Source organism: Zootoca vivipara, chromosome 2 (genome assembly GCF_963506605.1).
Source record: "Zootoca vivipara chromosome 2, rZooViv1.1, whole genome shotgun sequence".
Classification (NCBI taxonomy): domain Eukaryota; kingdom Metazoa; phylum Chordata; class Lepidosauria; order Squamata; family Lacertidae; genus Zootoca; species Zootoca vivipara.
Window position 1 is genome coordinate 75,348,967 of NC_083277.1, and position 13,297 is coordinate 75,362,263.

The following is a 13,297-nucleotide window of genomic DNA, read 5'->3' on the forward strand; positions in this document are numbered from 1 at the left end:
GTATCAAAATAAAGCTAATTGTGGTCTCTTTCAAAATCAGGTATAAAAATGGTATAAATGCCACAGATAAGGGTCATCGACCATTCAAAGTGAATTTTTGTAATTTTATTCCTGGTGGGTTCGATAAGCCATAGTGCGCAAACCACAACTAACACATGTATCATACTTTTTTTTGTAGAATAGGCTAACCATGTACTTGTTATGTTTTAAAAATAAGGAGGGTGATTTTGGAGTAAAAATTTTTTACAAACTTTTTTTTTATTTTGTACAAGTTTAAGGTCTCTTTGTGCCTATTCAGCAGAGCCATGTTCTACCTGAGTACACCGCATGACAGTCGAGTGCAAGAAACTGTGAACTGTGGTGAATCTTTCCATGAGCTTACAAGACAGGGCAAAGGAAAGAGATGATAAAGCAAGAATGTGAACCAAACCCTGCTCTTTAGAGGAGCAGAACAAAAAACACACATGTCCATTTCTCCTTACAGCATAAAAGTTGGTAACAATCCAACAGTTACAAGCAAAAAAGGAACAATTGCTTAAATGACTGCTTTTAGAGGGTTACCAGGAACTTCTACTGTTGCCAAAAAGGATTTCTAGTGATCCGTCATGCCAGTTTCCCCCAGATCTTTCTCTTGCTTCAAAGAAAAGAGGTACTGTCTCTCAAACTGAGTACAGTCATATGTTGGTTTTCGAGCAGCCTAGTTCTGGAACGTTTTGGCTCCCGAATGCTGCAAACTCGGAAGTGACTGTTCCGTTTTGCGAACTATTTTTGGAAGCGAAACTTCCGACGGGGCTTCCAATTGGTTGCAGGAGCTTCCTGCAGCCAATCCAAAGCCATGCTTTGGTTTCCAAACATTTTGGAAGTCGAAAGGACTTCCGGAACGAATTCCGTTCAACTTCCAAAGTACAGTGGTACCTCAGGTTACAGATGCTTCAGGTTACAGGCGCTTCAGGTTACAGACTCCACTAACCCGGAAATAATACCTCGGGTTAAGAACTTTACTTCAGGATGAGGTACCTCAGGTTAAGAACAGTTTCAGGGTAAGAACGGACCTCCAGAACGAATTACGTTATTTACCCGAGGTACCACTGTACGATTGTATGACAATGGAGTAGTAGAACACAAATTGTTATTTGATACTAATCACTTTGTGCATTTGTGGAGCTGTGGTGTATATTGTACACACAATTTTAACCCTGGCTGATGAGGTCAGAGAGGAAACATACCCAACTCTAAAGAGGAAACTCACAATCTGTTCCTCATGGTTGTATCGGAAGATGGGGGATGTGTAAACTTGAAGGTTACTAAGGCGCCTTTGTCATAATGCTAAACTTTTCTATATAATTAACACCAAAAAGCAGTCATTATATTCATTTACATGTGGACCTAGTCATTTGGAAAGCATGACTTCAGGAAAGTTGTCTAAGTGAAATTATTTTCTACTCACTGCTGCTAAAGTCCATCCATTATGGGGATACTTACCATGAGGTAATGTTATGTTTGCACCATCAATGATTGCTTGTGCAAGTTCATGATCATTGTTCTCAAATGCATGTGCTGCAGCCTTCAAGGCATCCCAGATTTCCTTGCGGCCTTCAAAAGCAGGTGCGGTGTCCCAAAATTCATCTCTCTTGCTGCGCAGTTGTCCATCTGTCATCGGATAATCACTTTTCCATTTTGGTTTTTCCTTTTTCAAGGGCTGATTACGACCTAGTGCAACTGGGGGTGGGGGAGAAGAGAAGAAATCAGGCACTGTGTTGCTCCTTTTCTCTGGTTGAGAGCTGTTCAAACTGAGTAACAACTTTTGGTTATCCCCTCCCCAGCTCAAATGCCTTTTCAACAGTACTCCATTCTGATCTTCCACGGTGTTTTTTTTTGTTTCTTCACTTTTTGTGACATCTGTTACAGTCTGATTAATCATTTGTAACAAAAAAAGTTTCAGAATGCTATTGCCCCAAGTGCCAACTATTAAGTAAGACCATCTCGCCACAGAAGGCAAAAATACATTTCACTCTTCCATTTCTGAGTTACCAGATATGATCAAAATACGCTGAATTGTTCATCATTAAATGCAAGAGTTTTATATAAGGAGTGGATTTCCACTGGAGTCTGTCTCCCATTGCTGTATGCTTTGGGTCTTTTAAACTGGTGATCTTTGAAACATACTGTACATGAGTGTGAAAGGTAGATGCACATTCCAAAACACGTAGTGTTTCACACCCAGAATACATACACACATTTCCTCACTGTGTTCTTATCACCAAACACATTTCCTTCACATTTTACCCCTTTGCTGCATAGAACACTCATGTAGTTACTACAAGCAGGATAGTGAATAAAATGCAAAAATATCTGTCAATACTATAGTGGTCATTTCATAATTTTGAATGTTTGAGGATAAGATGACTCTTATTCACCAGCCGTGACTGAAAGAGGAGACAAATATTTGCCTAATCTTTTGCTGATCATGTTTGTGCAAACAGAAATATACAAATTGTCAGTAGTTCTTCAGTGTTGAGAAAGTTACAAGATTTCAATGTTTAGTAGTTGATTATTGAAGTTAGGAAAACTAAGCAACAATTATCTGACTCTTTTTGCTACAAATGCCAAATTCTCCAAAGAATATCTAAAATGAAACTTGCACTCAAGTGAGCTGTAGGAATCTTCGAAGAATATGTCTCACACAAATACTTTGTGTTTCTGAGTAGCCAGAGCTAGAAACAACAACATAAATGGGGGAAAATAAATAAAAATGGAAACTCTTCCAACACTGGTACTGTATAAGCAAGTCACATTGGCTCCATTTAAGCGGCTACCAAAAATCCAACAGGATATATTCTAGAAGACTAATATGTCTCCACAGGAGCTGCACAAACATCAATTATCTCTCTTTTTGAAAAGTGTAACAGACACCCCTAGTTTACAGCTAGCAGATTATATAGCCCTTGTGGATGGCCCTTGTGGTCTCTTCCAACTCTATGATTCTATGATATAGTTTAACTTCATTCATCCAATAAGATACGTTTTATGTTTACCAATTCAATACGGTATAGTGCTCAGCAGGTTGTGAAATCATTAAAATATATAAGAGAATAATGGTCCCAAAGCAAAGGAAAATCAAGGTGAACTATCTAAGGTTGAGAGTGCTGCCAGAAAATGCAAGTAATGAAGCATCTAAAAAGTAAAGTTGGTCCCATTCATATTTTGTGTGCCTTCTATGTTGTGGTGTAGTGGCTAGTTGGACGTAGGTCGGAGACCCAGGTTTAAATCCTTGCTCTGTCATAAAACACTTATTGTCTGACCTAGGGCCAATGACGGCATCTCAAAATAAGCTACAACCTGATTATGATGCTTAAAATGGGGGTAGTTGTGTATGTTGGTAGGATTGTAGGGTAATAATAGTCTTTTCTTTAGATACTTGACCATGCAAATCTGCTTCTTCTTTATGTTTTATGCAACTAGAACAAGTTGCCTTTTGTGCTGACCATCTATAAAATCCAGAACAGTAGATGTAACTGTTTCACAAAACAACCAGCTTGTTGGCAGGCCTCAAATATACAAGAACTGTAGTCACACACTGAATTTAGAGGAAATTTATAGGTTGGGTGCAAATCTGGCAGACTCCAAACTATTATGGACAAGTGTATGAAAGCTTTTCAAACTCCCTCCCTTTATACACTTTAAAGCAGCGTTTCTCAACCACTGTTCCGCGGCACACTAGTGTGCCGCGAGACGCTGGCTGGTGTGCCGTGACGTGTGGCGACGAGAAGGGCGATTTGCATTGTCACGTGCCTGGCGGCCGCCAATAATCAACACTGACCCACCGGAAAGCAATATTTCTCCTCCTCTTTCCCAAAGCTCAGTGCAAACGAGCCTGGTGGCCGCCAATACGCAACACTGACCCGCCGGACGGCTTGTGAAGCCTTCTTACAGGAGATTACAACCAACACAGCAATTGGCAAGTGTTTCTTACAGTCATAATTATAGTCAATATAGGGCAGCACAGAGTTAAATTTTTTAAACTTTTTTAATGGTGGTGTGCCTCGTGATTTTTTTCACGGAACAAGTGTGCCGTGGCCCAAAAAAGGTTGAGAAACACTGCTTTAAAGAACAATTAAATGGAACATTTTGAATCCCACTAGTATGTCATCAGATTCGAAAAAGCAAGTCCATCTACTTCAGTAAGTAAGTATTTTAGTAACAGCTAGCCTCATCTTTGAACACAAACACAATGAATGTAAACGTATACCAAATGATTTTTTATTTTTACTTTGCTTCCCCCAAACATTAATTATAGAAATGGCTTACAGGCAATTCCAACATTCTTGCTGTTTCTCAACACCTTTTTTCTTCTCCCCAGGTATCTATCTTGCTGAGAAGCTTACCCTGCATGCTGTCAGGATACTAATTTTTGTCATAAGTCCTCTTCTATTTACAGCTTGATTATGCTCTCTTCCTTCACTATAGTGAATGAGAGAATATATTGTTTTGGACTGGGTTAAGTGTAAGGTAGAACATCAAAAGTACAATCTCTGCAACAAACATATGTAATAGACAAATGACTAAGGATTAGATTGCTTAGAGTTCAGATCATCTAACAAAACAGCTGAAGCACTTTCAGAATAAAGGGGATTTTGCCTATTCACTATGAGTCACAACAAATCTCCAACTCCTTTCATATAGTTTAAAATGGGACTTCTGCTGGTGTACACTGAACCCTCTCTGATCTGACAGAAGTGATATCAGGATTGGTATCAAGAGCACATTTTATTATCGTACAAATAAGAATAACTGAAGGCAGCCCTGTTTAGGGAAGTTTTTAATGTTTGAAGTTTTAGTCTGTTTTTAATGTTCAGCTGAAAGAGGCCCAGTGTGGCTGGGGAAACCCAGCCAGATGGGTGGGGTAGAAATAATAAATTATTATCATTATTATTATATTACTAGTTTGGAAGATATGAGATGCAACCATTCTATCCAGGTTTGTTGGGCAAACACACAATGCTAGCAGGAAACCTGGTGAAAATCTATTGTAAGTCTACCACCATTAAGCCTAAATTGGAGATTGAGTGCCCAGCAGCCACAACTGAGACACAAATCTTCTCAGCTAGTAGCATCACTTAAGAGTCATGAAAGACTGAGAGATCATTAAGCATCATTCTTTTCTCTAGAAGGGATGATCCACAAGCTACTTCCCAGCTCAGCTAAGATCTACTGGTTTTAGTTAACAGTACATTAGCAGTTTGTCCCACTGTGACATTTATTGGTAGGATCACATTAGCCAATTAACTAAATGCCATTAATAGCTCTCTTCAGCTATTTGAGCTCATCACTTAATTAGAAGATTGACATAAGCTTGAAGCGGAAATGTTAGCTGACAAACTCACTAGCAATGATTAAGTTTATAGCTGCTCGGGAAACACACACACTCAAGTTGTCATGTTAAAGAGATCTATGGTACATTCCTATCAGCAAAGCACTGTCACTGTTTTGCCTTATTTCAAAAGCCACTATTTCCACAGGATTTTATTTCACGGTCAGTTAAACTGCCAACAGAATACTTCACATAACTTTCAACTCACTCCATTTTTAAAAATTCTAGTGACGTACAACATAGTGTTTCAATTTTGGTTAGAATCATGTCACTGTAATTTCTTAAAACACCTCTGTCATTGGAAGATCAGCACAGGAACTCTGCATGCCTGCAACCATGCTGACCACCTGCAGTTGCAAAAAGACTGCATACTGAATGTATAATGAGAGGATAACATTCTCTGGGCTCCTCAAATGTCAGGTTGCTTCTCTCACACTCAACTACAAACAGCTGGAGGTTCAGTTCTCAAATCATTCCCATCCCACCCCCATTCACCTCGGCACAGTAATTTAAGAGGCAAAATTCGCCATTCACAGGTCAATGGGCTACAGTAAAAGACTTGCTGTAGCACACGAGTGCCTGTCGTGCTCTGGTCCATGGGGTCACGAAGAGTCGGACACGATTAAATGACTAAACAACAGCAGCAGCAGCAGCAGCACAGAATTATCACTAAAACAAGGGCAGCTGAAGACCTACCATAAAGGAGAAGTATCCACCCCTGCAGGGCAAAATTTCACTAACATCAGATCCACACCATACATTTAAAGTGCATTCAACACACAGTTAAAGTACATTCCCAGTACCTGGGAGAATGCCGCTCAATGAAGATCTTAAGACCCAGGCTGGTATATACGGGAGGAGAATACGCTTCAGGTATCCTGTTCCAAAGCCATTTAGGGCTTTAAAAGGTAACAATTAGCACTCTGTATTGGGCTCAGAACCAAACTGAGAGCTGTGACTATCAAACTGTGCATATTTCCTTTACATTCTCTCATTTTTAATTATTTTATTTTTTACTACAAACTTTACTGGAAACCTTTAAAACAATTTCCAAGGATAAAGTGTCTTCCAGGACAAATACATATCCACATGCCATCAAAACAAACTTGGAAAATATCTTAATGCTTGAGATCAGGGGTTCCCAATTTGTGGTCCATGAACTCCAGGGGTCTGTGTAACCCACTCAGGGGGTCCGTGACACCATTCACATAACAAAAACTACACTAGAAAAATCAAAATTTTCCAAAGTAGGGGGTCCATGGCTTGGCTTTTTAAAAATGAGGGGTCCGCAGTAATTAGCTAATTGGAAACCACTCCTCTGGATTGAAGTATACCCTGAGCTTAATGTAAAATAATTTCTTTATAGTGACTGCTGTGACTGAGATGGAAGGGAGATTACTGTATTTATTACTGTACAGTAATAAACAATCGAAATTGAGACCATACAAAGTCAAATCCACCTTTTTTTGTTATTCCTCTTATCACCCTCCAATGTGAATTAAGTGCTCCGTAAGTGCTATATTCCACACATTTTGGGTCCAAGTTTGTTTGGTGGTGTGAAGGGGTGCTTTTATTTGTCTCGATGATGTTATAAGAAAGAAGACCAACTCTTTATGCTCAACATTTGGATGGGTATCTCATATACAGAGAAGTTAATTATGTATCAGAATTCTGTTCACTCCACATGTTAACTGACCCATTTCACACGTTTTGGAAGAATACACAGATTAGGATATAATCATGCTTCAGATATACTGGTAGTTTTTGGCTCATAAAAGTACCCAAGAACGTAAAAATACCGTATATTCTGGCGCATAAGACGACTGGGCGTATAAGACAACGCCCAACTTTTCCAGTTAAAATATAGAGTTTGGGATATACTCGCCGTATAAGAAATACGACCCAGCATATAAGACAAACCCCGACTTTTGAGAAGATTTTCCTGGGTTTAAAAGTAGTCTTATATGCAGGAATATACAGTACATGAACTAGAATAAAATACATTGTATTAGAAATGCATACAATATGCTTTATTCTAGTTCATGTATTAGAAATGCATACAATGAGATATAATATGTATGTACGTATTTTGTGATAAACATGCATTTAAATACAAACTTTTTAAAATTACAAAATATTTTTTTAATTACAGATCAAGGTGAAAATGAAAACACTTATCAATACATATAAAATTGACATGCACCAGGATCAATCCATTCCATATTACATACATACACACAGTTTTTTAAAAAGCCTATGTGTATTTACTGAAGCAATTTAATTACAACTTTGAACAGCCCAACTGTATTGCATCCATTCACTATTGTTACCCTTCAAAATTACTAATACATTTTATAATACAATACATTTTTAGAAATGGAAAATTATGCAGAAGCGTATAACACTGGAATTTTTCCACTCCATATTAGTGAAGCGCAACATGCTTAGGAAGATTAGTATTTGGCTTGAATCCCAAGAAATGCAGGAAGGAGGGACTTTCTGACCCACTCTTCTCCCTGAAGCCCTCCAGATATATGTGGTCAGAAATAACGTGCTTGCTATCAAATCCCAAATAACGGCTTGTGCTTATTAATTAATTTTGGCAGCAGTGAGAAGAACAAGATGAAGAAACAAGGGCATTTAGGAAATTTCCGACATTACACCTGTAAGTTTATAAAGAGCTGGAATAAACTTGCTTGGGGTGGGGATGCAAATGCAGTAATGAACACAAACAACAAAAATTTCACTATGTTCCAGTTCCCAGTATCTCTTCGGAATTCTGGGAGTGTGGGAGAACCGATCCAGGGAAAGGGAAAATATGGCTTGCCATGAAACGTTTTGGCAATATTTAGGGTTGCTGCTGTAGTATGGTGGATGAGCTGCAAATCCAGTGGCTGCAGCATAATTTTTAAAGTAAATCCAATTATGTTATAGACTCTAATGTGGGTAAGGCATATACCATAACAATATCAACCATTTACAGCTTCTCTCTGTGGGCCCATCTTCTTTCAAAGGAGGCATATATTACTTTATTCTGACTCTATTCTAATTATCTATTGTGCTGCTTTTGATTTTTGGCTTTTAATGGTCTTAATTGTTTTCATGTTCTACCGTGTTCTAAATTAGCATGGAGGGCTACTTTGGCAAGTGGAAAGGCAAAACATAAATACATGACATGGTAAAGAATTAAAGACTTGAAAAGTAGCCCCTTCAAAATGAAACAAGACAGATTGCCAGAACTCTTGTAGACAGCTTTATTCCAATTATTATTACAATGGGCAGAAAAGTCTGAAAAGTGGGTTGCAGAAACTGGAAAGAATAGCTGAGGGCAAAAATAATGATCACAGGTAACGTGTTGTGAGACAGGACTCTTCTTTTGCATTAAAAATGTTTTCCTCCTCAACATGTCATGGGATTTTGCATACAATTGACTACCCAGATTATGTGAGATATGGTATTTTGATATGAAATATCAAATATCATAGCACTGCTATGATAAAAAAAATTCTGTAACATGTTTTGATAATCCATCTGCCATATGAACCAGTGGAAAACAACCGACACTTCAATAGGTAGGTGCAACAATTTCTTTGTAGCTGAACCTAAAAAATATATTTAAAAAATCACTCCTGAATTTGTGCTGCACAGTCTTGAACAAGAGGAAAAGTTTTATTATTAGGTACAGAATGAACATCAGTTTAGACAGTCAAGCCAAGATATATCTTCCCAGACTTGGCAGATATGATAACCTCACTGGCAGGCTAGCAGAAGGGGATAAATTTCAAAGAGGGTATTGCTTAGGTTTTCAGCATACACAATTTACTCCCTGAGCCTTGTTTTTCTAAAGGGATTGCAGAGTTTAATAAGGCTTAAACGATAAAAAGCAGTAGTTATTATAATTAGTGCCAGAAACTCTAATTAATCCATCTCAGATTAGAAGGCCATACCACTTTACACTCACATTTGTGCATCATTACTGCCTTGTAATGTGATGACAAGAACTACTGGTACATTAAGGAAATGAGAGAAATCAGGATAGAACTTTCTTAGCAGGGAAATGTTGGGGCATGGTTTAATTGCTTGCTCTTGCTCGCCAGGTTAATTTGACTGCTTCGAAAGAGGGGTAAGGAAAAAAATGTGTTTAATTTACATTAATTAAAATAATATGTAACACTTTCAAAGAACAATCTAATAAAATTTGTTTGGGTCAAATTTTAATGGCTGGTTGTAGTTTGGGGTTTTTGTATTTGATATTTATTAATGGCTGGTTTAAAGCACAGGAATGTCAATTTAAATTTCTATATTTTACATATGATCTGAATGTTATATTTTTCTTAAACTAGAACAAAGTGCTAAATGCTGATGCCCATCAAGGAATATGACAGAGGTCACTCATTATGTCACCACTAAATCTTTAGCACCTCTCAAGATCTGAGATACAGAAATGATTGTACCAAGCACACAGTACCCCCTTTTAACCGGACGATAAGTTAAGTCTCAAGGAACAGCCTGTGTTTGATTCTGAATATTAATCTTTTTTTTACATAAACAGCAGAAAAAAACTTGCATAAATACATGAATATCATTTACCATGTTGCCTAGTCATTTTGCTGAAAAATACAGCTTTGAAATTTGAGTCCTAGGCCTCTTCAGCACTGAAGGAGACTGCTGATATTACTACTTCTTAGAAATCATATTTTGCTCTATTGAGCAGTTTACAGCATTGGTGACTTATATAATGAAAGGGGAGTAAAATCAAGGTTGGTTTTGTTTTTTTTGAAAATGCACCTTCAGAAGGACCATGGAATGCTCTTATGTGTGCCTTTAAGAGCTCTAGTGTTACTTTTTAAAGCCTCACCACATGATTTCTGCCACTTCAGAGAGTACTACAAAAGAACTGCATGCAAGTTGGATAATATATTTTCCTTATTAAAAAAAGGTATGGCCCAAATAACTGGGAAATATTGGATTATTATGTGGCAGGGAAACAAATACAGATTATTCTGTCACCACAGAAGCTATCATCGGAGAATGCACTGACAGTACGATGAAGTGTTTTGGTGATTTTTTTTAAAAGTCCACAGAATTTAGTGGCATCTCTTTAATCCTCTAAGCAGCCTAATAAAAAACACAATTATTCTAGGACTCTAGTCAAAAGATTAGGGAAAAAATCCAACAATATCATGTTTAGCTCAGATTTGACTGCTGCCAATATTAAGCATTAATTACTCTGCCCAGCCAAAGCAGTATTTAGCAATCGGCTAGTGATGAAATCATTTGAATGGGGAGAATGGATTCACTCCTTTCATCAAAGTACTGTAGTAAATGTTTTAAAGTTAGTAACATATTCACAAGCCAGGATTTTGAATGCCTTATCTTTTCTGCAAATAGAACTACAGCAGATAAGGTATCTCACAGAAAATGCAAGCAAATGTAAATTAAATTTACAACTTTCTTTAGGAAAATAACTTTATCAATTTCAGTAGCCTTGGATGATATTTAAAAATATTTAACAATATCACAAACACCTCAATTTTCAGTGGAGATGGGAAACAACTTCAGCTCCTTTTACAAGGCAGTCAGTTTGATTAATGAGAACTCTACATTGCCAAATTTCAAGACCTCATCATTAACACAAATAAAAGCCAATAGGTTACTCAAAAGATGCTGGCAGTGGCAATTAAATATAACAACACATCTTTGCATCAATGTTACTTTGTTAAAACCTTGATGGAAAAAGAATACATAGGAAGACTGCCAAAGAAATTCATGGTATGTAAGAGACATCTGGAATGGCGGAAGTTGATCCAAACAATTCAAGCTTCCAACTGAATTTGCATTGCAAGAAAAAAAATCTCTGTGCTGTAGTTGCAAAGTTTGTAAAAGCTAGTCAAAAGCTTTATCAGGCACAAAATGGTGTCCTATCATTGTGCATTCATTGCCGTAAACTAAAGCAGGGAATTGATAAAACCCTGAACTAAATCTGACCGAGTGGTACCATTCTGGCTCCCAAGTTGTCAACCCCTGACTTCCAGGCTCAGAACTACTGAGGGGGAGCATATGCTTATTTGCACACTCATCTCCCTGCTTCTCACAATACTTCCTAGTCAGGGCTGGCTCTGACATGTGACAGGCACTTCAGGTGGCAAATTCTGAGGGTATGTATGGAGTGGGCAGATATGTGTGACTTGTCCTGCAATGCAGGGCCGTCTTAAACGCCCCTGCCGCTGTGGTGCGCCGGATCTCTCCGGCGCCCTCCCGCCCCGTTTCCCAGCGCGGTGGGCGGGTGGGCGCAGTGGCGGGTGGGCAGGCAAGGCGCGATCTCTCCGGCGCCCTCCCGCCCCGTCCCCCAGCGCGGTGGGCGGGTGGGCGCAGCGCGGCTCCCACAGGCGCAGCTGTGCGGTGGACCGGCGGATTGGCTGGCGAGCGGGCAGGCACAGCCCGCGGCGCCTTTCTGGCGGGCCGGCGCCATGGTGCCCTGCGCCACCGGGGGTCTACCTAGAGCCGGGCCTGCTGCAATGCCTAAGATTGCATCCTTCACTGCACCTGAAGACAATCGGCTATCTCATAGCTGAGATTCAACTGCTGGTCTGGGCAGCTTTGGTACATGGGATGGGGAGAGGAGCTAAATATGCTCTGTAAGCAGGTTACATGCATACTGGCCCCCACCCACACTGGCCCCTACATGCCAGGCATAGTTAGAAGCCTCAGAGCAATACTGCAAGGTTCCTAGTACTGTCGAGACTTTTAACTGCATTCTGCTGAATATGGTTAGAAACGCCCTTCAGATTTTTGTGCTGAACACATGACAGTCAGAAGTGGTGTTGGGGTATCTAGTAACCACATGTTGGGATTGGTGAATACACACTTGGCTTCCTATACAAATTTAACCCGCATGTGATCAAGCAGAACAGAGCTACTATAGTAGAAACAATACTGCCATGGAGCTTGTCACTTGAAATAGCAAACTAGGATACCTACGAATTGATCAACTTGTGGAAAAGAAGTGTTTTAGCTTTGGATATTAAATATTTAACTGCTGATTTCATTAATTTCACTTTTTTAAAAAAATGTTTGCATTTACTGACCATCTAAATGTTTATCTTACATTCTTTGTAAACCACTTGGAGGTTCTATTTACAGTTAAGCAGTATATGAATTTTATGGGGGTGGGAATAAAAAATAAAAAATAGTAGAAGGTTATGACCCCCTTTCTTTGTTGTGGGAGTTCAACAGCAATCATTCTGATCTAGGCTGAAATTCTAAATATTCTACTGAAATGTGTTTTGCTTTGGTCTATGACCATGGACATGGTCACAATATGTCTTGCTGAGATGGATCGTAGGTACAGATCTAGGTATCCCATAAACAGCCTCAGAATACTTTGTTTACAGAAAATCAGAATGTACATATTTTCATAACACTGAACCTTTTCTCACATCCACATATAGAACAAGTCCAAACATATTTTATTCACCCAAAGCCTTACCTTAAACTTCAGTAAAATTAGGCCTTCCCTCCCATTTGTGTCTCATTAGAAGAGATCATGTTTCTTATGCCACTGCTCCAGGAAAGGAGCCAAGCATTCTTACACCAATCTTGATATATGCAGGAGGGAATGTATAATTGCCTTTTACATACGGGGTAAGAAAATTTAAAATTACAGTACTGAATACTGTTAAAATATTTGAAAGTTAATCCTTTATTTCACTTGATCAATATACCAGGTCAAAGGTCTTCAGGCTTCTTGTTGTTCTTAAAAAATAGATACTATCATACTAACTCTTGAGACAGTAAAACATTTTCACTTTTCATGGATGCCCTTCCAACAGCTCTGAGCAGGAATTACTTTAGCCTGTTGTTATTGGGAGGAAGGAAAGCTGACCTCAAGAGTATTAAAGTGGATCTTACAGCTCCCCAAGCTCC

General features: G+C 38.8%; 1 protein-coding gene across 1 annotated transcript in view; it reads right to left on the minus strand.

Annotated features, from left to right (window-relative positions):
* Positions 1-13,297, minus strand: part of UBTD2 (ubiquitin domain containing 2) — a 45,727-nt gene that overhangs the window by 17,587 nt on the left and 14,843 nt on the right. Inside the window, exon 2 of the mRNA XM_035105290.2 lies at positions 1,483-1,719. Coding sequence (XP_034961181.1) covers positions 1,483-1,719 — 237 coding nt within the window. The remainder of the gene's footprint in view (positions 1-1,482; positions 1,720-13,297) is intronic.